General features: G+C 50.7%; 1 protein-coding gene across 1 annotated transcript; it reads left to right on the top strand.

Annotated features, from left to right (window-relative positions):
* Positions 1 to 8,315: 8,315 nt before the first annotated feature.
* Bmf (Bcl2 modifying factor) lies at positions 8,316 to 25,149 on the top strand. The gene is given in 6 exon segments (XM_051144373.1): positions 8,316 to 8,460; positions 8,823 to 8,952; positions 11,155 to 11,342; positions 11,344 to 11,452; positions 12,919 to 13,079; positions 24,906 to 25,149. Coding segments are annotated over 6 exon segments (813 nt in total). The 5' UTR covers positions 8,316 to 8,337; the 3' UTR covers positions 25,008 to 25,149.
* The last annotated feature ends 821 nt before the right edge of the window (positions 25,150 to 25,970 follow it).

The raw sequence follows: 25,970 nt of genomic DNA, 5'->3' as shown, positions 1-25,970 counted from the left end.
CTCAGTCTTGGGTTGTCAAACGTGGAATAAGACCCGTTCTGTGACATCAGGTCTGTCCCTCTGTGAGTGCCTCATTGTGGTTGGTTTGGCTACAGTGGAAGGGCAGGACTGAACTAAAAGACTATCGTCAGCTTTTGGCTTGCTTTTGGTTTTTCGAGACAGGGTTTCTCTGTATCACTCTGGCTGTCCTAGAGCTCGCTCTGTAGACCAAGCTGACCTCAAACTCAGAGATCAGCCTGCCTCTGCCTCCAGAGTGCTGGGATTAAATAAAGTGGCACCACAACCCGGCTCAGCCTTTGGTTTTCACCCCTGCTCTGGCAGACTTTACTCAGAGGTCCATGTGGCAAGGACTTAAGTGTGAGTACTGGGAGGTCATCGTGTGGTGCTGGTGATAGGAACCGACCCCAGAGCTGATGTTTGGGGTGGGGCTCCTGCTACTCTCCCTAGTGACAGGTGGAGAAGTGGGACGGACGTGAGACCTTTCTAGATATCTCCATAGGAGCAAAGGCAAAACCACTGGGGAGGAAGCTCATCTCCCTGAGAAGCTTGTCTAGATTTTTGCTCTACTCTGATCCCATCCCTAGTGTCCCTTTAATGTTGTATGTAATCTATAAAAGTTCATAAGCTGTACAGATGCTCAGGGGTACCCAGGGATTATAGTTGTACCTCTAGACCCAGCATCATTACATGTTCAATAAGCTAAGTTATCATCTCTGCCTCATTGCTAGACACCTATCCCTATTTCAGCATGGTGGGGGCAAAGGGGTTGCCTGGGAAGCAGCTGTTCTAACTTGCCTCCTCAGCCTACACCCTCCTGAGCACCGGGTTCAAATCCAGAGGACACAGGCTTAGTTACTTTTCTGTTGCTATGATAGAACACCATAGCCAAGAACAGCTTATAGAAGGAAGGGGTCAGAGTCCATGGTGGCAGGGACAGAAAGCAGAGAGTGCATGACTTTAACAGCAAATATATATATATATATATATATATATATATATATATATATATATATGTGTGTGTGGTGTGTGTGGTGTGTGTGTGTGTGTGTGTATATATATATAATATATTATATAATATATTATATATATATATATATATATATATATATAGAGAGAGAGAGAGAGAGAGAGAGAGAGAGACAAAAGGTGAACCGGGAATGGCTCCAGGATTTGCATCTCAGAGCCTCCGGAGAAGCTCTTCCTAAGCAAGGCTGCACTACCTAAACTGCATCAGACATCACCGCCAACTGGGGACCAAGCGTCCAAATGCCTGAGACTATGAGGACTTTCTTGTCCAAATCACCACAGTCAGGAGGGATCAGTCCCCACCTTCTCGCCCCAGTGTCGTGATTTCCTTCATAGCAGACTGTCTCTTTAGTCTCCACTGAAAATTCCTGTAACTTCTCTGCTAACCCCAAAGAAAAGTATGTAGCGATGTGATGTATACTGATAGAGACTTTTGTCCAAAAGAGCCCACCCTCTTTTGGTTCTGGGGAAGCAAAAGGAAGTATACTTTGCTTGGACCTCTCCAGTCCTTGGGAAAAATGAAGCCAACATCTTTCTCCTGGTCTGGGCAGCAGGTGGAAGAGGAACCCAGAACACTGCTTTGCTCGGTACCTGGCTTTTTGTTTGTTTTGTGTTTTTGTATTTTTGTGGTTTTTTTGTTAACTGTCTGCACAGACAGTGAAGTTATGATGTCCCAAATATGGACCAGGGCAGCTGACATCACCTCTGCCTCCTGGACGGGTTCCTTTTACTGATGAGAATATATAAGGGAGGCCAGGAGTTCCAATGACAAACAGTTTAGACAAGACACTGAAGTCCCCCAAGGCCACCTTCTTCCTACTTTGTAACACTTGTTTCTGTTCCTTTTAAAATAGGAGAGTGTGCACTTGTGTACCCACTCTGCAAATATGTACTTGGTAGTTTGTGAAACAAGATTGAACTTCTACTGGGTGTCACAGTACACAGGACCCTAGACTCCATACCCATTTGTGGTTCTGAGTCTCCTGGAAGGGCCATCGGCTGCCACCACCAGAATAAGGAGCTGGAAGTGTGCGCATCTCCACCCCGCCTGAATGTCTGAGCATCGTCGGTCTCCTGGAATAAAGGATGAAGCACTGGGTCCTGCGTGAGCACTAAATGCACGATCTCCAGTCCAGTCCAAAGGCGGTTCAGGGAAAGGGAGATTTTTCTGGGCAATAAGCGCTACTGCTTTTTTAGCTGGGCTGCCAGCACCAGGCCAGGTGGCAGTGAGGAGCTCAGAGAGCCTGAGTCTGACTCTGGCGGCCACTTCAGAAAGAGCTGGCAGCTTGCTTCCACAGAGCAAGCAGCACTAGGATGAGCAGAGACGATCACAGTCTCGGTGGCCCACTTGAGGTTGAGCTAGCAACGAAGTCTTTGGGGACAAGGGAGCCCCTTCTTTCCCCAGTGTTACAGCTCAGAATAAACACCTTCTTAGGTGAAGTAATAGATGCTGGCCTGGTGAAACAGGGACTTAGAAACCTTGGGCAGTGGGGAGGGGCTCTGAGGATGAACGTGCCTCACTGGCTGGGACTTGGGATGTTGGCAATGCTCTGTTTGCAGGGAGAAAGATGACAGGTGACAAGCTTATGCGACTGACCGCCTGTAGCCACCTGGAGTTGTGTCATGTGCTCCTGAGGCAGGCACAGAAACAGAGAGAGCTTTGTCCCACACCTTCCGTTCTCAGGATGAGATGTTAAATTTCAAATTGGAGATTTCTGGGGTTTGTATGTGGTCCATCTCAGCAGTTCCGTGCCAGGTGCCCTGGAGGCCTGGTCCACGAGCCCCATACCCATCTTTTAGGTTGCCCTCCTAGATCTAGCATACCTGAGTTCTCAGCGTCTGAATCCCAAGATGCTGTCTCTTCAGCACTGATTCTTTTACTTGGATTATTTTTTTTTTAGATTTATTTATTTATTTTATGGATATGAGACCCTTATCTGCAGTCCAGAAGAGGCCATAGATCCCATTATAGAAGGTTGTGAGCCACCATACCGTTGCTAGGAATTGAACTCAGGACCTTTAGTAGAGCAGACACTGCTCTTAACTACTGAGCCATCTCTCCAGCCCCTTACTTAAACTCTTTTTCTGTTTGTTAGTTTTGTTTGTTTGTTTGTTTTTGAGACAGTTTCTCTGTGTGTAGCCCCGGCTGTCCTGGAACTTGCTTTGTAGACAAGGCTGGCCTTGAGCTCACAGAGATCCGCCAGCCTCTACCTCCCAAGTGCTGGGATTAAAGGTATGCACCACTGTGCCTGGCTTTTACCTGAATTCTTAATCTGTAATTAGTGAGTAGTAAGTTCTTCATATGCACAATTTACAGAAGCCAATCTGTTCTGGAATATTCTTTGAACTCACAGCAATCCTCCTGCCATATCTCTCCGGGGCTGGAATGACAGGTATTGCTTTCCACTTGTTTAATATATATATATATATATATATTTTTTTCCCCCCCAAAGACAGCTATCCTGAACTCACTTTGTAGACCAGGATGGCCTCAAACTCACAGCGATCTGCCTGCCTCTGCCTCCCAAGTGCTGGGATTAAAGGTGTGTGCCACCATGCCTGGATGATGATGATGATGATTTTGAAAGCAGACAGAATGATGCATAGAGAGATTTTTGTCAAGGCAAGTCCAGAAAAGGAGAGGACGCCGAGATACTTTGGAGGTCCCTCATCTTCTTATATGCCCAATCCCTCCTGAAGGGAATCAAGAGGACAGCACCACGAATTTGCCCCCACCCCCAGGACCCCACCTTACATAAGTCAGTTTCTAACATAACCCTTCTCTGGTTAGTTACAAACCTCAATAGCCCCAGGACAGCTTGCCTGGTAATTGCTGTTATTCAGCTGTCAATTGGACTTTAAAAAAACCCACCCCTCCCAGCAATCCAGTTATGGGAGCTTCAGAGCCCATTCTCCTTGCCAGGTGGAAACAGTGTTGAGGGCTCCTGCCTGCTTCCTGCAGAGGTATGCATCCCTCTCCTGTTGCCCAGAGGCTCCTCCTCCCTCTCAGCCTCCTGGCCACACTGCCTTTCTCTGGGGACTTTCTTTGCAGTGCCAGCACCAGTGAGCAGAGAACAAAGTGGAGTGAGGAGGTGGGAAGAGAAAGAGGAAACTGTCCCAAAGCGAGATTGCTGTGCTGTAAGGCATATTGTCTCAGAGTCCAAAGGCCCAGGTTCCTCCCCCTAAGCTGCTGCTGCTGCTGCTGCTGCGGCACATCAGCAGACTCAACCCAGATCCCCTGCTGGCAGGTTCTGACACTTGCTCTGTCCCTGAGCTGCAGGGGGAGAAAGGGCAAGGAGGCGGAGGGGTCTGCTTTGACAATAATGAGTGGTGGGAGTGAGGCTACTGACCTCCCTGACCCCTTTATTCTTGACATCTCTTCTCTGGTCCCTCCCATTGGAAGGCTGGGCCTCCTGCTCTTTGGCCCTAAAGGTCTAGAGTACCAGAGACCAAGCCATCAGTGTCCTTCAGACCGAGCCTGAGAGAGAAGGCTGAAGAGAGGTTCAGGGAGGGTATGCGCTTCCTACTGTCTTACAGGCCTCACTAAGGATCTCTTTTGGGTCTCCAGCCCCATTCTCCTATAACAGTGCTATTTAACTTGGTTCTGTTTTTGAGTTCAGGTTTCCCTAGCTAGCCCTGGCTGACACCTGATCTCCTGCCAGAATCTTCCTAGTGCTGGGATTACATGTGAGCGTCACCAAGCCCAGATGATTCTTAGTCCTTTGTAAGGTAGAAGACTCTTTTGTATGATTCATAGCTCTAATGCTTGGTGGGACTGCAGATTATGGGTGACATTACTGCTATATATATATATATTTTTTTTTTTTTTAATTTTTTTTGCTTCTCAGCCTTGTGACCCAATTCTGTCACATATGCCTGGGATAATGAGAGAGCTATAACTGTTATTCCTCGGGGCCTATGGGGCCTTAGCATGCTTCTCCATCCTTTGGTTCTACTCAAGACCCTGCAGTGGCTTGAATAAGAATGGTCCCTACAGCCTCGTATATTTGAATGCTCAGTCAGCATGGAGTAGAACTGTTTGACAGAATTAGAAGGATTAGGAGGTGTGGCCTTGTTGAAGCAAGTGTGTCACTGGGAGTGGGCTTTGAGGTTTCAAAAGCTTGTGCCAGACCCCGGGCATGCTTACTCTGTCTGTGGATCAGGATGTAGCACTTGACTACTTTTGTAGTACTGGCTGACAACTTTCCACCATCATGACAGTGGACTAAGCCTCTAAAACTGTAAGCCAGCCAATGAAATGCTTTCTCTTACTGGTTGCCTTGATCATGGTGTCTCTTCACAGGAACAGAACAGCGACTAAAACAGACCCCAAGAGATGCACTTAAGCCAGTCCGAGGCACAGGCCCAAGTAGACCATCAGTGATGACAATGAAATGAAGAAGGGGGAGGGGCTCTGTGCACCGGAAGCCGTGGTGGGTTCCTCATGCTTTGCTGAGCCACTGGTCCTTCATCTCCCCATATGTGGCATGGGTCCAAGGTCACTCTGACCCTCTGACACTCTCACTTGGCTAAACCTCCTGGTAAAATAATGTACCTCCTTTTGGAATCAGCATCTCTTGTTGGACATCTGTCAGCTCCTGGCAGGACTGGATTACTGGCCAATCTTACTGGACCCTTCTGTCGTTCCTTGTCATCTCTGTCCTCTGGGATTAATATTTTCTGTATGCCTGCTTCGTTCTTTACTTCTTTCAGATGCATTGTGAGGGAACAAAGGAAATAATAGATAGTAAAAGTTCCAAGAAGCCTGGCATGGTGGAGCATGCCTGCAATCCCAGCTTTGGGAAGCTGGAGGCAGGAAGATCAGGTGGGCCATCTTTGGCTCCATTGAGAGTTTAAGGTCACCCTACTACACACAAGGAGCTATCACAGAAGGAAAAAAGCTGGGGAGGGTGGCTAAAAGAGGCTCAGTAGTTAAGAGCTCTTGTTGCTCTTGCAGAGGACCAAGGTTTGGTTTCCAGTATCCACACGGTGGCTCACATCCATCTTTAACCTCGGTTTCAGGGGATTCTACCCCCTCTTATAATCTCTTTAGGCACCAGGCACATGGTACACAAACATACATGCAGGCAAAACACCCACACAAATAAAGTAAAAACAAATACATCTTTTAAAAAGCAAAACAAAACAAAACAAAACAAAAAAAACCAAAAACCCAAAAACAAAAAAGAAACAAAACAAAACCAAAAAACAAAACCAACAACAACAAAAAACCCAACAAACAAACAAACAAACAAACAAAACAACCCAGAAAGAAACCGAAGTAAATAAATAAATTAATTTTTAAAAAAAATGGCTGCAGACACTTAAGTGTGTCTTTGGGAGCCCTGGATCCCCCCAGCATGTATCTTAGAGCAGACTGGTAGGTAGCTAGCTCCTCTGGTTGGCCATGCCTCTGTCGCAGCTCATCCAGGCTATGGCGGGGACTGGTTGCTTTCTGATTTCTGCTCTCTGCCCCTCCCTGCGTTCTCCAAATTTCGTCTTCTGTAAAATCTTTGCTGCCAGTGTTAGGTCATGCTGCAGGGATTGACCAGCATGCCAAGGGGTGTGGTACCTAGGGGCGGGGCTTCCCCTCTCCCAGAGACTCACTATATAAACCAGACATTTTGGTTTCACTGTCCCTTTTTTTGCCACCTCTGCCCTTGCAGTTTTCCTGCCTCCCTGCCCCTTCTCCTTCCCTCCCCCCCCCCCATCCCCAGCACAAGCTTTCTCTTCCCCTCCTCCTCTTGTGCCACTTCCAATAAACCTGCATTTATATATTGTAGCTTTGTCGCCATTAGCTCAATCCAATTATTTAATCAATCACCAGCCCTCTATAAACTACAGATTCCTTGGGGCTGGCTGGAGAGAGAGAGATGGCTCAGTAGTTAAGAGCACTGACTGCTCTTCCAGAGGACCTCGGTTCGATTCCCAGCACCCACATAGCAGCTCACACCTATCTGTAACTCCAGTTACAGGGGAACTTGACATCTTCGAAAAGGCATACATTCCAAGCCCAAGCCGGATGTTGTGGCGCACGCCTTTAATCCCAGGACTCGAGGCCAGCCTGGTCTACAAAGTGAGTCTAGGATAGCCTGGACTACAAGAGAAACCCTGTCTCGAAAAACCAAACCAAACAAAGCAAATAAAAGCCAGATTCCTAGTCCTGGTGTTCCAGGGCCATCTCTGCATTCTGACCTGACCCTACCTGCCCGCATTTACACATCCTAAATCAGGGTGAGGATGACAGAGCGTTTGGTGGAGGGGCCTGCCCTTGAGCTGGGTACTTTATTCTAGTTCCCCTGCCCTCTCTGGGCCAGGCCTGTTTTATTTGGTTTTACTTATTGAAAAGTTCCCTATTCTTCAAGGCCTGACTCAAAAAACAAACAAAAAAACCAAACCAAAACAAAAAAACACCTTTGCATTTTACCCCTAAAATGAACACCATTCGCGGCTGCTCTCCATTATTCGCAGGTGAGTATAAGCTCACTGAGATAAGGCACTGGAAGTCTGGCACTTAGTTCAGTTCCTGGCACATAGTAGGTGTTCAAGAAATGTGCAGCCATTCTGAGATTGACCATAGTACATGTGCTGCGGTTTGTTTTTCCAGCAGCCCAAGAACGGCCTTCCGATGCTGCCAAAAACAGGGTGTTGGCTGCCCAAGCTGACCCTATGATCCTTCCTCTGCCAGTCTTTTTTTTTTTTTTTTTTTTTTTTTGCTAGAGTTCTTGCCCAGCCTAGAAGAGAGGACTGGGTTTACTTTGCACTTGCTGGATCGAATGTCATTTGGTTATAGAAACAACTACACGTGTTTTCCTCTAACTTTCCTAGGACCCGCCCAAAAGACAAGAGGGAGGTTTATTTTCACTAGGGACTGGCAACTCGGTTTTTTTGTTTTGTTTTGTTTTGTTTTGTTTCGTTACACGTTGCAAACCGCGGCTGAAGGCTCCCAGCCTCTTCCTGGGCAGGCTTGCTGGAAGCCCTGCAATAATTCAGCCCATTTCCAAGTAGACAAAAGTCACTTAGGCGCCCTGTCCCCCCACCTAGTGGAGAACCCAGGGACTCTCTGGTGCTTCTGGGGCCTGCGTTGGGAACTGAATCCTCCCCCCACCCCCACCCCCCATAGAACGCTCCAATTACGCTTCTGGCGGAGGTCAGAAATGCGCTCGGCCCCTTATAGTGTTTCCAAGGGAAGGTTAGTACATTGGTGACTGTCCCTGGCAGCTGCCCAGCTTGAGACTTGGAGCTCCACTTGCCATTGGTCAGTGGTTGGAGTGACGCGAGAGGGGCGGAGCCTCATCAGCTGTTTGCGGGATGCCCGGAGCGGGCGTATTTTGGAAACAATACCGCGCGGTGCGCCGTGGCCTCCTCCCGCGCCAGCTTGCTCCCGCAGTAGCCGCTGCCCCAGCCCGCGCCACTGCCTCCCACCGTAGCCCGGTGAGCGCCGGGGCGGCTGGGGGCCAGGCAGAGTTGGATCGTACCTCCACGGGGAAGTGGAGAGCGGAGTCGCACGACGCGTGGGGGGCCGGGGGAAGGGTTTGGATTGAGAGCATTTGGGGTGACCATGAGGAATGGGGGTGCTGGGATGTGGGAACGGAGTGCAGAGAACACATTTGGGGTTACTGCTCCAAGAGAGGCTTTCGGGAAATTTGGAGTTAAGAGTAGGTGGGCAAGTGATCTTGGGGTGCACTGCCAAGCTCCCTCAGCGTTCTGGCCTCCGGGTCTGAATGTGGGGTGGGGCCGTGAGTTGTGGTGCATTTTGTCTCCCTGCGGAGTTTGAAGGCTCCTCTTCTTAACAGCTGGAGTTTGCCCCCTCCTTCCCAATCGAGTGTGGGCGCCAAGCCCCCCGAGTGTTCGTCACCCTGGACCCTGGTGCAGAGCCCTGGCATCACGACTCGGAGGCTGAGACTCTGTCCTGGAGTCATCCAGGTGTGTGTGTGTGTGTACGCGCGCGCGCGTGCGTGTGTGTACGCGCGCGGGCGCGCGGATTATGAGATCTTAGCTACTATCGAGGTTCATGGTTTTGGGCTAGTACAGTCTCCTAAGAAGAGGAGGAGTTTAAATCGAGCATCCCAGTTGGAGCGTCGCGGTTCTGGGGTGGCTCCAGCGGACTTTAAGCCCTTTGCTAGGAATAAAGCACTCTCTGGCTCTGCTCTCAGGAAGTGCCCTCGTCCTACCAGTCTCTGGACATTACTACTTCAGCTCAGGGAATATGAGGGTCTCCAACTCTTCCCAAGTTTACATTTGATTTTGCCCAGAGCCCCTCCGAGGCTCACAAACCAACTTGAGAGCCACCTGCAGCTCCCGTGCAGAGTGGGAGGGGGGGTGTCTCTGCGTTTTCAGAGCCACACCCTCTGGCTGCACCTCCCCCACTGTCCAGTCTAGGCGGGGGGGTTGAACTTTGGGGCTTTGCTGGAAGGGGGAGGGGAGTGATAGGCTTCAAAAGAAACGCTAAGACAATGACTCCCGCTTGTGATTGGCCCTGGAGGGTCCCTACTTTGGTTGAGATTGCCAACATTGCCAGAGACGAGGTTGAAGGACTGGAGAAGCCCTGCAAGGTGACAGCTCTTGGTCCTTTATCTGGGATCTTTATTTTCTATGGCTGATAAGCTGGAGTTCCCCCTTTACTTATTGGAACAATATCCAAAGATGTCTGCGCTGCCACCTTAGCAGGCATGGCATCTCCAGGGAGGAAGGCAGAGACAAGACCACAGATATAGCTCAGGGATGGGAGGGGGTAGAAATAAGGTTGAAGCAAGAACATCACAAAGCTTGCATTAGGGAAAGGAAGGTTTTTTGAAATTTAACCGAGATTTCTTTAAAGACTTAAACCCACAAACCGCTTGTCTTGTCTTTCAAAGGCAAGACGGTGGGGTCCGAACTCCCAGGAATCTCCAGCGGAGTCTGACCATTGCAGAGTTTGTCTTTGCGTTGCCTTAACCATTCAGGTGCTTGCTGATGTTTCTGGTTGCTCCAGGGGCCCCAACTGAGGTGGAGACAGCTTGGAAGTTCAAGCTGCCCGGTGACTCCAAGTGCAGATTTTCATGAGCCATCAGGTAGAGCGAGAGGAACTTAGCACTAAGAAACACCCCACAGGGTAGGCAGAGAGAGAGAGAGAGAGAGAGAGAGAGAGAGAGAGAGAGAGAGAGAGAGAGAGAGAGAGAGAGAGAGAGAGAGCGAGCGCACGAGAGCTCGAGCGGGCAAGCACAGCAAAAGGGCTGACTTTCACTTCCTTCTGTGAGGCATGGTGCACCTATCTCAGGTTCGGCTCTGGCAGGAATGGGAGCCTGAGTGGATGAGAATTTGAAGTCACGGAGTAGAATTAGCCGGCCGCTTTGCGGAGGCTGATTCAACCCTCACGATTGACCGGTGGTGGCCAGACAGCACTGCTCCGCTGGAAGAGAGCTGAGCCCGGCAGCTGGACTGGCTAGCTCAGGTCCTCTGTTCCAGGACACTCTTGCCGCCACACCACCGAGCCTGTTTGTTGTGTTGTGCAAGGAGGGGGTGGAGATGTGCAGTAGGGTGGGGCTTAGCACATTAGGAGGGAACCTGGCTACACTACAATTGCTGGCTTTTGTTTTTGCTGCTAAAGCTCAGCTCGCAGTTAGATGAGAGCTTGGAGGTTCCTCCTTAGGGCAGGTGTGTGTGTGTGTGTGTGGGTGTGCATGTGGGTGTGCAAGTGTGTGTGTGTACATATGTATGTTGTAAGCACTGTGTACAGTTAGGAACTGTCCCCTTCTGTGCCTCCACAGTCACTTACTGAGGCTAGTCTTGCTTATGTTTAACCAGGTACCCCCATGTAGTTGCACCTGATCCTGCCTACCCCTGCTATTGCTCCTAATCCTCAGTGTCAAACATTGTGAACTGCCTAGGTCAGAGGAGGTGGGAGGGAAGGGTGGCTCTGATGGGTGCAGGGAAGTGGTGTGGAGGGGCTCTGATTATCGAGGCAGTCCACGAACACTTTGGGGGAGAATGTCACCCTTGGCAGTGTTTTATTGCCAGGGTTGTGTGTATCGTCAGAAGTTGGCTTGGCTCCCTCAAAGAAGAAGAGTGAGAATGAAGAAGGGGAGGGAATCCTAGGTCTGGCCTCAGGAGGACAGCATCCCAGATGCCTCCGTTGTTCTCTGACAGGAGAGATGGAGCCACCTCAATGTGTGGAGGAGCTGGAAGATGACGTCTTCCAGCCGGAGGATGGGGAGCCAGGGACACAGCCTGGGAGCTTGCTCTCCGCTGACCTGTTTGCCCAGAGCCAATTGGATTGCCCCCTCAGCCGTCTTCAGCTCTTCCCTCTCACCCACTGCTGTGGTCCTGGGCTCCGGCCCCATAAGCCAAGAAGACAAGGCCACTCAGACCCTCAGCCCAGCTTCCCCAAGCCAGGGTGTTATGCTGCCTTGTGGGGTGACAGAGGAACCCCAAAGACTCTTTTACGGTGAGTGCTCTTAGCTTTAGAGACTGGGGGGAAAGAGGGGACTTTCCCTTCCCAAACCTGCTCTTTTACTGTTGCCTTCCTCAAAGTGAACAGCCTGGCCTATTGATTCGCCAACTTTCATCCTCCTTCACCTGTGCTTGGGCCCCCAAAAGGGCAAATTGCATTGCTCTTTCTGTTCTTCCTGGAGGGAGCCTTGAGCCCTTGCAGTCTCCTTTCACATCCTATGTCTTTTCAGGGGCTCTGCCCTTTGGGCCTTTATGGAGTGGAAGGGAATTTTAAACCCCATGTTACTGTTAACACACTCGGGAGAAAAGCCCAGCCACTTCTTATACGGAAGGTTCCTGAAGACAGAAGGTGGCTTCGAGTTGCCATTGGGACTTTCTGTGCTTGGAAGGGGAACTGCAGAAAGAGGGTTGGGCCTATCTGGGCGCGGTGCCAGCAGAGGGGCTGTTTCCAAGACTAAATCAGACAAGACCCCTTCAATTGTGGGCTTAAATGGTTTGTTTTATGAGAAATATGCCCTCCTCTGGCAAAAGGGCAGGATTAGACACTTGGTCTGTTTTCTTCTTTTAGCACACTGGCCTGCGGAGGGAGGGTAAAGGCTCAGAGGTCATCCTGCTGTGTCTGCGGGAGCAGACTGAGGAGCCGGAGCCGCAGCACGTAATCTCGGAGGGAACTGCCCATAGGGCACTTCTGGAAAAGCAGTTCTGGCGGGAGTCTGAGAAGCTGGATGAGGGAGGTGGCGGGCGCCCCCAGCGGCCGTTCTGTTGCCAGCACTCTGTGGGCCGACTTGGCTTCTCTGTGGGCCTCAGGAGTTTTCTCTCTAGCTCTTAGGCTGCTGCTGCTGCTGCTGCTGCTGCTGCTGCTGCTGCTACTACTCTGAGACTGCTGAGCCCAGTTTTCCCTAACTGTACTAGAAAAATGAAGACACTTTGGGGGCTTTGTTTGTTTTGCTTTTCTCTGTCTGCCTTGCTCAACCCAGAAACTCTGGAGAGCTTTCCCAGAGCAGAGCTTCAACCTGCCGCCACCTGAGTAATGCAGTGAGGTCTAGGATGGCTTGATAAATCAGAGAAAATTGGCATGTTCATCATACACATTAGCACACTGCACTCTGCATGATACTGAGAGAGGAGTGCCGAGGAGAAGGCAGGGTCTATATTCTTTACTGTTTTCCAGCCTGTGTCTGTGTGTGTGTGTGTGTGTGTGTGTGTGTGTGTGTGTGTGATTGAACTCAAACCTTTGAGTGTGCTAAATATTCAGCCACTTTTAAACTACACCCTCAGCCCTTGTACCAACTTTTATATTCATGGGCAGCTGTCCAGGTTTGGCAGAATGCCCTGGTAAAGGCAGGCAGTTTCCTCTTCCTTCTATTCTGAGATTTACCAGGTCTTGGCCAGAAAGGGCTGACATGGAGAAGAAAGGCTAGGGGTAGAAAATGCTGAGATGTGGCTCCTCTGTCTTTGCAGGCAATGCCGGCTACAGGCTTCCTCTCCCTGCCAGTTTCCCTGCAGGCTCCCCCCTTGGGGAGCAGCCCCCTGAAGGACAGTGGCAACATCGAGCGGAGCTACAGATCGCCAGAAAGCTTCAGTGCATTGCAGACCAGTTCCATCGGCTTCATATGCAACAAGTAGGCATGAGCGTTGGGGAGTGGGGCTGCGAAGCTAGGGCCTGCTTTTGTCCTCTGGTCGGTAACCCCTGGGTTAGCATAGACTGAATAGGCACACTTAGCGGAATACTCTCTAGTCCTCTGGAGCGCTCCAGCTACGCCCTCGGCTTCACAAGAGGTGGAAGATGTTGTGATCCCTCTCTGCCCAAGGGATAGCTTCCTGCAGTCTGGTCTGACGAACTCTCCAGACCCCAAGTTGGGGACTTGCCTCTCGCAGAACGCTGCAGTGAAACTGAGCAGTTGGGGGTGTGCCTGGCCGAGGAACAGTGGGAAACCGGTAATCAGTCCTGAGATGGGGCCTGAGTCGGGGAAAGTGGTAGAACCGGTTGAAACCTGACACTTCCCAGCTGGGGAGCCCCTCCTCACCGTCTGTGTCTAGGAACCCAGGCACCGGACTCTAGAGATTGTACCTCAGAGTCTCCCCGACCCACGGCCGGCGGCGGGGCGCTCTGCCTGGTGCTTGGCCGGCAGCCTGGCACCAGCCCCGCCAGGGCGGAGCATCGCGTGTCAGTCGAGCATGTGGCAGAGTCCATCAACAAAGGCGGCGGCTGGCAGGCTCGTGCTGGAGCCCGTTGTGCCATGGATGGGAGGCTGTCCTGCTTGACAGCGCAGCCACAGTCTGTGCTGGGCCCCCAGGTGCTTAACCCTTTCCGGGCAGGCTGGCTTTCTGGATGGCTGCCGAGGCAGGGGTGGAGCCTGGGGCTGGATCCTTGCTGGCACAGATACTACCTGGCAAAGCCACAACACAAGGGGATGAACATGGTCTTTACCTATGGGACTGTGTTCCTATACCAGGAGAAAGAGAGAGAGAGAGAGAGAGAGAGAGAGAGAGAGAGAGAGAGAGAGAGGAGAGAGGTTGAGAGAGAGAGAGAGAGAGGAGAGAGAGAGAGAGAGAGAGAGAGAGAGAGAGAGAGAGCATGCAGATGTGCAGGAGTGTGTGTATACATCACAGAACAAGTAACTGTCAGGGCTGGTCACAACTTGGCATTACATGGGCAACTTCAGATGACCAGAAAAGTTAGAACAGTAGTAACCTTGACTTGACAGACTTGACAGACACACCATTGCCTGCAGCAGTGGGGAGAGGAAGTGACCTTGAGTTTTCTGAGAACAGACAGAGGGCTATTGGTGTACCAGTGCTCTTTGTCAGGGAGGCTGAGAGACATTTGGGGCCACAGCTATTTCTGATGGGTTTTACCAGCTCTTAAGAGATTAGAAAGAGGGGCTGGAGAGATGGCTCAGAGGTTAAGAGCACTGACTGCTCTTCTAGAGGTCCTGAGTTCAATTCCCAGCAACCACATAGTGGCTCATAACCATCTAAAATGATATCTGGTGCCTTCTTCTGGCTTATTAGCTCATATACAGGCAGAATACTGTATAAATAATAAATAAATAAATCTTTAAAAAAAAAGAGATTAGAAAGAGGGTGGCCCCCGTGCTTTGTTATAAGGCTAATCGCTGTGGCCCAGCCACAGTCCCCATTCCTTCTATGAGTATATTGTACAAACTTGGCTTAGTGAGTCCCCTCCAGTCCACGTGTGGCTCCTCTTCTGATTCGTATCAGTCTCTTGGCCTCCTTTCTGCCCATTTAAACCACTTGGGTTGTACAGGTCCATGGCTCAGTCCAGTTCAGCGCATCTGGTCCTCATACTGAGGAGGATGGGAAGCTACCGAGGCTGTAGTCTCTGGCTTCATCCAGAGCACATCTGGAAGGCATTCTTTCCTCATTTGCGATACCCTGGCCTCTCTCAGAGCTGCTTCCCAGCATAGTCCGCTGTCCATTACTGAGCTCTGACATGCTGGGGGACCAGGTTGGAGGCCTCCTCACAGCTGGACCTCCTCGGTTCAGAAGAAGACTCTGTCCTGAGGTCTCCCTGCTCTTCACTGGCTGATATATTGGTTCTTCCAGTTTAGGGCTGCTTATTGCTGTCAGTTCTACCTAAGGTGCTAGCAGCTCATCCAGAGCGCCCCCAAGAGGTGGGGAAGAGAATTGCACGAGAGGATGAGCGTGTTGGCTGCCTTTTAGCCTTGTAACAGACCTCAGTTGTTGCTGTTGTTGTTGTTGTTTAGACAGAGTCTCTGCCCAGGCTGTGTGGCTGAGGGTGGCCTTTAACTTCTGAGTCACTTCTTAAGTTCGGAGATTGCAGATGTGCACCATGATGTTCAATCTATGTGGTGCTGGGGATCGAGCCCAGGGCTTCCTGTATGCTAGGCAAGCTCCACCTCCAGTTCCCTTGTTGTTGTTTCTTCTTCTTCTTCTTCTTCTTCTTCTTCTTCTTCTTCTTCTTCTTCTTCTTATTCTTATTCTTATTCTTATTCTTATTCTTATTCTTATTCTTATTCTTATTCTTATTCTTATTCTCCTGCACAGCAAGATGTGGGGTATAACAAAGATGTAGGATGGCATGCTGGCAGATTGGGTATATCAGTTGTGCCCCCTGCGCCCCCCACGGGTGGGGGGGCATCAGGTTTCAAACTGCTCTGGGTGTTAGTTGACGTTGGCCACATTTCTTATCCACCCCCCCCCCCCAGGCCATTTGTTATCTCACCGTGTTTCCCCCAGGAGTGTGGCTAGGTGGACTACTAACCTGGCTCCCCAAGTGTCTGGTCCAGGGCGACGCCTTCGACTTCACAGGCAAATATTTATAGGCAGAACTCAGTCAGGTACTGTTCACTGCTGGTTCCTCAGGTTCCTAAAGCAGTGAGAAAGTTGGAGGTGAAGTGAGTGGAAGTAAAAAGTTCCCTCTAAACCTGGTGTGGCGGCACACGCCTTTGATCCCAGCACTCGGGAGGCAGAGGCAGGTGGATCTCTGTGAGTTCGAGGCCAGCCTGGTCTACAGAGTGAATCTAGGACAGCCAACGCTTCATGGAGAAACCCTATCTCAAAAAACAAAATGGAAAAAACAAAAGAAAAACCAAAAAAAAAAAAAAGGGAGGTTGGTGGCCTTGAGAGCAGCAGATCTGGGAAGAATTTTCTTTCCTGCCTCTTACACAAGCTGTATTTGTGAGCAAATGATTTTAGTCACACTCAGACCTCAGGGTCCAGCGCTAACCTTGCAGGGTTGCTGCGCAGGGCCTTTGGAAACTGTGATACAAAGTACTATTGGCCTGGGCTTGTAGCTCAGGTGGGCATTAGACACTTGCCTAGCATCCTGGAGGCCATCGCTTTGATGCCCAGGGCCTACAGAAAACAAAGACAAGAAAGCATGGTAGCTTGGGCAGTTGAACACATGTTACTAGCAAGCCTGGAGCAAGGCAGGAGGGTCGTAAGTTCAAGGACCACCTGGGCAACTTAATAAGAAGACCCTGTCTCAAAGAGGAAACAAGGATGTAGAGCAGTGGTAGGCCGCTTGCCTGGTGTGTGCACCCCATACATGATGAATTTGGCCTTTTGCTTGGATCTGACTTGGCCGTTCTCGGGGAGATCTTTCGGAAGCTGTACCCAGATTAATGTTTGCATAGTTCATCACCTAGCAACTTCTCTGCCCAGCATCCTGGATCCTTTGTTCTGGGAGTCCCCGACTGCTTCCTCCTGATCCTTAGGACGCTCTGCTCTCCGTGTTGGTGAGTGCTTTTCTGGAGCAGGGACCGTGTCTAATGAGGCCACTCCAGCTCTAGAGAGAACAGCCCTGTGCAGGGGCCCCAGAGAATTGTCCCAGAGCAAGAAGCACTCCTAGGAGCTATCTTCTGTCCTGTCCCAGGAGTAGGAGGTCTACACAGGACAGTTCTGGGGTGAGGGTGGGGGTGGTAGGGTTGGGGGAGGGGTCTCTGGAAGCTCAGCGTTCCTTCGTGAGAGCCTTTGTGGGGCTTGGGGGCCCTGTGTTTGCTCTGTGGCTGGCTCTGTTTATATCACTCGCTATATTTAGCTTCTGAGTCATCAGCGTGGCAGACTGGAGGCCGAGTTCCCCACACACTCTGCACCTGACTGTTCTTCCAAGAGAGAAGGCCTTCAAGTTCCGGGCACTTCATCTCTCTCTACCCACCAAGGCAGGCCCATAGGGATGGGGGTTAGCTCTGGTGTGTTTTCAAGGGCGGGAAGACAGGATTAGAGGGAGCACAAAGAAGAGTAAGAAAAAGTGCCTGGTTGCCTTTTGATCCATGCCTGGCAAGCCAAGAGGGCACATTCCATGACCAAAGCAAGAACAGTCTGCCTGTGTGCTGAGAGGAGGGTTCCAGCCTTTATCCTTACCCAGTCTGCCTTGTCCTGTCCAGCAGACTGACCCCAAAGAGAAAAAGAACAGCCAGCTGCAAAGGCCCCAAGTTGAGAGTGAGCCTGGGGATTCATTCTGTATTGCAACCCCCTTTTGCTCTCCTTTCTCCCTCCCTCCCTCCCTCACTCACTCCCTCCTTCCCTCTCCTTCCTCTTTAACAAAGACACTTCCTTGTAGAGCTCTTCAGAACTTGCCCAGTGGTCTCAGGGAACTGGTCTTAGATAGAGGGAAACTGAGGCACCCTGAGGGAACTGGGTAAGGGGGCGGTCAGTAGTTTCTACTTCCTGGCTATGGAGGTAGGGACATGGGTAGTGTTCCACAGCACTGTCCTGCCTAGCCACTTGACCTCTACCCCCACCCCGACCCCCAGTGACCAGATCCAGTGACTTTGCAGTTGTGTCCGAGGAAACCCTGCCACCTCCAGCCAAGAAGTGGCTGCTCTAGGATGCCCTTTCTCCCTTGGAGAAGAGATGGGCTTTCCTTTGGCAGTTGTCACATCCTGTTAGTACTGTTGCCTGTGCTGAGAAAGCCCTTGGCAAGGAGTATGCCTTTCCTTTTCCATTTTGCTGTGTTGCCAATCATAGGGTGTCTGGGCAGGAGCACACTGGGTCCCTGGATGACCCCCTGGGTGTCAGACCCCAAGTTAGCTTGAAAGTCTTGAAACCTGAGCTCAACTGCCTCTGGCTACTCAACATAGGAAGGCTGGCCTGTCCCAAGGACTGCATGTGTCTGGGCAGGAGTGGCAGGCCTGTGAGCTGAATGAATGTGTCCAAGCTGCTCATGGCTGTACACCAGGCCCAGGGGCCAGTGGATAGTTAGCAGAGGAATCAGGTAATTGGCAGAGTGGCCTTGCTCTTCCAGACCCTTTGTTCCTATTTTGTAGAAGACAGGCTCCCAGAAGCAAACCAACATGCCTAAGTTACTCTGGAAGTGGCTGGACTCGCAGTTGTGAAGATCGGGTTGATTCTAAGATCATATTTCTGCCTCACCCTCCCTGTTTCTTGGCAAACGCATGCCAGAAGGCAAGGATATGATGGAGCTGTCATTTATCACCCTGACCAACCTGACTCCTAGAGCACTTAGTCCTGTGTAGATTGTAAAATAAGTGAGGACCAGGTGGTAGCTGAGCCGTCTTTGTGCCCCATTACAACTCTTAGCTCTCTGGGTTCCAACAGACCCTCCATGGCTTGAGCAATAACTTCTCTCCGAGTTCTGCAGCTGGAATTTTTTTAAGGTTGTCTTATCATTTGTCCCTGCTCTCGGCCGCAGGTTTTTCCCTGCATCCTTGGCCTGGGTGGTTTTCCAGGGCAGGAGAATGAGAAGGGACATTGTGCAGATCCCTTGGTGACGTAGACTGTGCAATTCTGCACTTTGAAGTAAATGAGGGTGGTTTCAAAACATGGTCTGCGGCCCTAATTTCAGACCAGTCTTTAGTTCTGTTTGGTCTTCAGTTAGCTCTTCCTCTGAAAGGTTTTCCTTTTTTCTGGTCCTCATCATCCTTTCTGAATAGTTAATGATCTGGAAACAATGTCTTTAAGTACATTAGGGGAGCAGTTTGGTAATGGTTCTCTTAGCAAAGGTAATACTATTTGCATAATGTAAGTAAATACTGCAGTTTTTCTTTTCCTAAGACAGGGTTCCCCAGTGTAGCCCTGGCTGTCCTGGAATTTGCTCTGTAGACCAAGCTGGCCCTGAACTCAGTGATCTGCCTGCCTCTGCCTCCTGAGTGCTGGGACTAAAGGTGTGTGCCACTATGCCTGGCTGACACTACAATATATTAAGGGAAGAAAAGGTTTGTCGCATTGGAGAGGCAGCTCAGAGGTAGAGCTCTTGCCTAGCATGCCAAAGGCCCTAGGTTTGATCCCCAGCACTGTAAATAAATAAATAGGTTTATTGCATCAACTTGCATGGGTGTTTTGCCTGTGGGTTTGTCTGTGTACCATGTTTGTGCGTTCCCTGCTGCCCTCAGAGGCCAAAAGAGCGCATCAAATCCCCTGGGGCTGGTTATAAGCCACCAGGTAGGTGCTGGGAATTGAATCCAGGTCCTCTTCAAAACAACAAGTGCTATTAACCTCTCCAGGCCTCCTCCCTCCCTCCCTCCCTTCCTCCCTCCCTCCTTCCCCCTCTTCCTCCCTCCTTCCCTTTAAAAAAAGAAAGAAAGAAAGAAAGAACAGCTTGGGGTTCAGAAGTCAGGGATTTGAGTACTCATCAAACTTGCTTAGGATGTTGTTTGTTTTTTGTTTTCTTCTGAGACCTTGCTTTCCCCACCTGTAAAACACGGTTGGTAATGCCTGCCTGTCCTAGGACCCAGTGAAGAGATATGAACGCATCAGGTCTGAGATGGTACAAATTGCTGTTCGGTACATTTGCTTTTCAAGGGTTAGGTTTGAAAAGCTCTTCTCCTGACTCTTTGGGTGACTTAGCTGAGCAGGAGCTTCTGGAACACAGGTGACACATGAAGCTCCCAGAGGGCAGGAGTTGAATCAACAGAGAGAGGCAAAGGGGCGATTCTTCTCCAGGGAGGGCCGGGGGCAGGCTTTGTGCTTACTGCAGAGGTCCTGTGGGACCAAACGCAGTTTGACTTGTGTAATCTAGCTGTGTCAGATACCACAGCCAGCCAGACAGAGCTCTCTTTTCTCGCTCCTTCCCCCTCCCGCTCTCTTTCTCTTTTTACTATGGGGCCTCTTCCAGACAAGAGGCTGAATCTGTCACGTAAAGGACATCTCTTCACCTGGGCAGACTTCAGGCATTCCTGGCCTTAGATCAGTGGGTGACCTTGCAGGTCTGACGTGTCCATAGTCAGTCCCGTGCATACAGGTTGAGAACCCACAGTGTGTCTTCCAGCCTCCCCACAACACAGGACGAGTGGCCAAACATTCCATTGTAGTGCCTTGTTCACAGGGCATTTAAACACTTAAACATTTAAACGCAGTGTTTGTCCTTCCCCTGACCATAGCAGGGAACGGGGGTGGGGGATGGGGGTGGGTGGGAGGGATGGGGGGATAGGGAGAGTGGGGTGTGGGTGTGGGTGGTAACCCAGGTTGGGCTCTGAGGTTACTTGTGTTCTCTTAGCTTTCTTGTTTAAACATTTGGTTTTTTTGCTTAGGGTGGTGGGGCATATGTATACAGTGAACAACCTTTAGGCGTCTTCTCTTCCACTCTATGGATTCGGGGTTTTGTTTTATTTATTTATTTTTTGAGACAGGGTCTCACTATGTAGTGCTGACTGGCCTGGAACTTGCTGTGTGAGCCAGGCTCACAAAGATCTACTTGCCTCTGCCTCCTGAGAGCATGTTGCTGCCATGCCCTGTGGATTCTGGGACTCGAACTCAGATCATAAGGCTTGGCGTCAAGCACCTTTCTCCTTTGAATCATGTAGCCAGCCCCCTTGATCATTTCCTGTTCTTTCCTTCCACTCGTGAGTCTAAAGAATTGTGAGTGGGAGGGCTTTAGGGTGTTTCATCCCCTGTCCCCAGTCTCTCATTTTGGGTCACTCCCCTGTGGTTTCGGGGAGCTCCCAGCTTGTCTGGAAGAGCTGGGCCCTGTTCCAGGGCTTTGCCCTCAGTAATGGCAGATTGTATGCTGGGTGCCAGGCCAGGTGCCTGAGCTGGCAGACTCTTTCCTGGTTCCCCCTTCCTTCTCCCGCCTCTGGAGGGACCAGTTCTCTCTGCTGCTTAGCTGTCTTTGTATCCTTCATCCTGTTTGGTAGAGGCTGATTTCCTTCCTCCACATTTTCTCTCTCCAGCCTCCTCTCAAGTCCTTTTTCTTTCTTTTCTCATCAGTCTCTTTTGTTTGAAGTGGAGAGATATTTTGTTTCTTGTTGCTCCTTGTAGTCAGGGATTCTTTGATTCTTGGTGCTTGGGGGCTTGCTCTCTATTTTTGGGGTGTGTGGGAGAGAATGAAGTGCCATATTCCAGGTTTGGTTTATGGCCTGGGAATGCTCAGGGTCCAGGGATCGGCTCCCAGCCCTCCCTAGCCAATGCCCAGGCCTGCCCAAGCACCGCTGGGATGGCTGTCAGGACTCAGTCCTCGGCACTATGCTGTCCTCCTGAAGGCAATTGTGGTTACAAACTCCTTGGGGTTGGAAAGTACCTCAGTGGTTTCCAAAAGCCTGGCTGCTGCAGAGGCACCTGGGCAGGGTCTACCTCTGGCTCAGCCACCAGGGTAAGACACTGGTTTAGTGGAAAGAGGTTAAAAGGCACTGAAGAAGGTGTCAGATTAGGAAGTGTTTTCTTGTAGGCTGTAAGATCTCAAGTGGCTTTTATATTCTTGTCTGCAGTTTCTTCTGTTTTATGGTGTTTCTACAATGAATATGTATCGTTTTTATTATTTAAATATACATTTTCCTTCAGATCTTCCTTCCTCCCTTTATTCGTTTTTGCAGCCCTGGAGACTGAATCCAGTGCCTCCATGTGTGCTAGGCAAGTGATCTACCAGTGAGCTACATTTCCATCCCCCTTCTGATTAAAAAAAAAAAAACAACTTATTTTCACTATTTTTAATTGTATGCGTGTGTTTATGTCTATGTGCGGTTATATTCGTGTGGGTGCAGATGTCCTTGGAGACCAGAGTATCAGATCCCCGGGAGCTGGAGTTCCAGGTGCTTGTGAGCCACTTAATGTGGGTGCTGGGAACCAAACTTGCGACCTTTGCAAGAGCAGTACACACTCCTAACCACTGGGCTATCTGGCCTGTCTGCCTCTTCTCACTTTTAAACTGTTACTCATGGAGTTTGTTCAGTATGTAAATTCCTGGGCCCCTTCCCTGGACATTCTGACCCTGTTGGCATGGGTGGAACCCCAAACACTCTGTCTTGTGACACAGTTGGGTCTAGGAGTCATACATCTGATAGAACACCAGTGTTTTCCTTACAAACAGGTTAGTGACAGGTCCAACCTAAAGCAAGGCTCTCTGGTTCCTGATCTGAGGTTCTTCCTCAGATCTCCCTTAGTGCTTTTTTTTTTTTCTAAGTCATGAGCCCCGAAACCTCACTCAGAGACATGGCACTGGCTTTTTAAATCAAAGGCTGGCCTGTGTGTGCCACCATCTGCCCTCGTGCTTGCCCCCTCCCCTTGCAAGCCTTCAGCCATCCGGTCTGACCGCTCCCCAGCTCGAAGATGGCTTTCTGATTCTAAACTCTGGCCAAAAGATGGGGTAAGGTTGTTGCCCAAAGGACCTACAGGCCCAGGAAGTTTCCTCTGTAGCAAATGACTTCCATTAGTAGAATTTGGAAGAAACCAAGGCATACGGAGATGGGATTGGTGCAGGCTTTGTGTTGTGGCATTATGAGCTTCTCCCTTGGTGGTTAAGTTACTTTGAAGTGACGATGTAAAGGGAGGTTGGCAGGTCTTTTCTGGCACAAAGAATGATGACTTGGTGATCTTCAGTTATCTCATCAGTGATGGGCGTGATAATACAAATTCATTTCATAGAGCTTGGAGAGGTGATGGGTTTTTATCATAACTAGAAGAATACTTTTTATCCCATACTGCACCCTGAACCTCAAAATTCTCGGTGATCTTGTTGAAAAAACCCGCACATTATGGTTCAGCATGTTTGCATTTTTAGTGGGCAACAGCGCTGCTTCCCACCTCCTGCCTTTCCCCGGCTCCCCTCTCCCCGCCCCCCCAGCTGCCGGCCCCCACCATGATGCTGAGGCTGCTGTCCTGGGGCCCACACCTCAGGAAGCAGGAATGTAGAGCAAGCGCTCAGTATGGAACCACCACAGTCTGTTTCTATTCTTGTTGCAAATCAGAGTTGTTATTGTCACTCTGGTTTTTTTCAAACAGGTACCTGAGGAGATTGACAATGCGAGCAGACTGGCCTCTCCGGGAGGGACCTGTCTTTTCCTGGGGTCTCCTGTTGCACTCATGACCTTTGCACCTGTTGTGGGCAGCAGGTGGGGAGGGATGGTGGCGGGAGTGCTCCCAGCTGCTGCAGCGCACCAGCAGCCGGAGTCTCTAGCTCTGCAGCTGAAGTTCATGCCGCTCTACTGGAACCAGATTTTGTTAAGCCGGGTGTGTTTCCTCTTTTTACTCATCTTTGTTTACAAAACACGAGGAAGCCATCAGTCTCCCCAACGCCTCTGCCAGGCTTCTCTGTGGCACACCCCACTTCCCTTAACCCTCTCCATGTCTCCAACTTACTCGCCAGTTCCCACACTCCCTTCCACCATTGCCGTGGACGTGGGGTAGTCTGTGTCAACCTCGGTTGGACACTGTAGACACTGTATTTCTCTTTGTGGCTGAAGGCAGTTGGGGAGTGGACCCACAGCCTGCTTGGTCTCCGGGAGGAGGGGGCGGCCAAGCGGGGAACTTGGGGCTGGATGGAGCTTCAAGAGTTTCAAGAGTCCAAGAAACCTGGGCGTACAACCTGCTTGTCTTACTAAAGTTGCCTGGTCGGGGCTGATGGTTAAAGACTGCCTGAGGGAGGGCCCCCCTTTCCCCTGGACACCTCACATCAAGTTGCTTGCTGATTCGGCCACTGAAGGAATCCAGATCCAGCCTGTGCTGGCCTCCTCTCTGCACACTAGGTTTTTAATTCCGCTGTCCACTAAGAACCCTATGGAGAGCTCCCGCCCCCGCCCCCTACCCCCCCCCCCCCCCCCCCCGCGCCTGTCCTCCCCTGCCAGACTAGGAGAGGACAAAGACCCGCCTCTTCCAGTATTCCCTTGTCCCCTTCAGGCCTCCACTGGCCTCTGGGAAATGCTACCTGTATAGACAGGACACCAGCCAGAAACTTTTGTGCTTCTGACCTCTGAACTTTGCCCTCTGGCTTCCCAGCCTGACAGTAGGACCTGGGATAACCTCCAGGGCTGGTGTGCGTTCTTTGTTTTTGTTTTGTTTTCAAGTGTGTTCTTGCTTAACGTTTAATTGGCTCCAGTCAGTAGGAAAGCGCTCCAAGAGGGATTATTTATGGCTTACTGTCAAAAGCAGCTATAAAAAGGGCAGCCCAGAGCTGGGGGTGCTGAAGGGGGAGAGGGCGGGCTCTCTCATACAAGCGTGTGTGTGTGTGTGTGTGTGTGTGTGTGTGTGTGTGTGTGTGTGTACTGGATGAAATCAGATTTTTGCTGCCTCAGCAGTGTGGTTTAAATTGAAGATTAACCCTTTGACCTTCACAGTGTCAAATCACTTGCAGATGGAGGCTCCCCCTCGCCGTCCCCCCCTTTCCTCTCTTGTTGTTCTCTGTGTTCCTTTGGAATGGGGGAGAGGGAGGGACTTCTTGTCTTTCTCGCTCAAGCAAGATTGTTGTTCAAGCAGCTAAGGCTTGGGGGTGGGGGGGTGCTCAGGAGTCAATCTGATTAAAAGCAGTACTTGGGTAAACTCTGGAAAAATCCTTCGAGCAGGGGAGAAAGTCTGGTCCTCCTGTGCACACAGTCCACGCAGCCCAGCCTGGCATGTTTTTAAGGCCCAAACTGGAGTTGTCTCTGGAGTTTTGTCCCCTGTCTCCCCAGTTTGCTGGATGGCACGATGGTGCCAGCCAGAGATCTGGCATTGGGAGCCTGTATGGAGACCAGCAAGGAGCCCGTGGTCTGAGCCGGTGCCTGGCATCTAACGGTCGTCTCTTTCCCTTACAGCACCAGCAGAACCGAGACCGTGCTTGGTGGCAGGTCTTCCTCTTCCTGCAAAACCTGGCCTTGAACAGAGAAGAAAACAGGGAAGGGGTGGGTCCCTGGTGAGGCTGGGCTGCCCTTGCTGGATGGAGCAACAGGAATTCAGTCTAGAACTGGACAGACATCTGGGAGGACAGATACTGTCTTGTCCAGTTTTACTACTTTTCATTTTCTTTCTGTGTGTACATATAACATGCCTCAGTGGGATCTTCTTTCCCTGTTCGGAACCTCCGCTGGGAATGGGGACTTTTGTCAAACACTGTTGAAGGAGAGGCAGCCGTGTCTGCTGGTGGAGTTCCCAAGGCTCTGAAGATGACCCGTTGGTAAAGCTCTCCAGGAAGTGGAGGGGGCCTTTTCTACTGGAGTTGGTTAAGTCAGATTAGACTCCCAGTACCACCAAACGTGTCAACCTTCCCTCATGCCTGATGGAAACATGGCTTTAACCCACCAGAACCTTGGCTGGGAGCCCTCCTGGCTAAGCATAGCAACGTCTCGGCTAGCCAGCTGTACGTCTGGGTTCCCACTTGGCACAGCCAGTGCCCACCACACGGGCTCAGGGATTCCTACCCAGACCCTGTCACCTCCAGGAGACCTCAGGGAGGGTTGGACTTCTCCAAGAACCCCTCAAAGGTGCCACAAAATCAATCAAGCTTGATAGGCCTCAAGTATGACTTGGTCCCACATGGAAACCCTTTGATTGGTCCCAAGGTGCAAACTACTGCCACCTTTGCTGCCTGGATGTCAACCCTGTGTGAGCCAGGAGGCCAGTCACCCATTGTGTTGTACCCAGCAAGCAGCCTGTGCCTTTGTCAGCTCTATTTTCAAAAGACCCTGCCAGCGACTGGACTGGATTGGACGGCACCCATCTCGGCCTCAGCCCTTTGAGACTGGGTGGGTTTGCTGGGGGCGTGGAACAAAGCAGCCACCCTCACTGACAAGTCAGCCCCAGGGGCTCCTGGGAAATGTGTACCTCTTCTCCCTTCTCCCTGGTCCTTTTCGGTACCTAATGGGACACAGGAAGAAGCTACA

The sequence above is a fragment of the Acomys russatus genome, chromosome 4, assembly GCF_903995435.1.
Source record: "Acomys russatus chromosome 4, mAcoRus1.1, whole genome shotgun sequence".
NCBI classification, from domain to species: domain Eukaryota; kingdom Metazoa; phylum Chordata; class Mammalia; order Rodentia; family Muridae; genus Acomys; species Acomys russatus.
The sequence above is the reverse complement of the archived record's forward strand: the minus strand, read 5'-3'. Positions and strand labels throughout refer to the sequence as shown.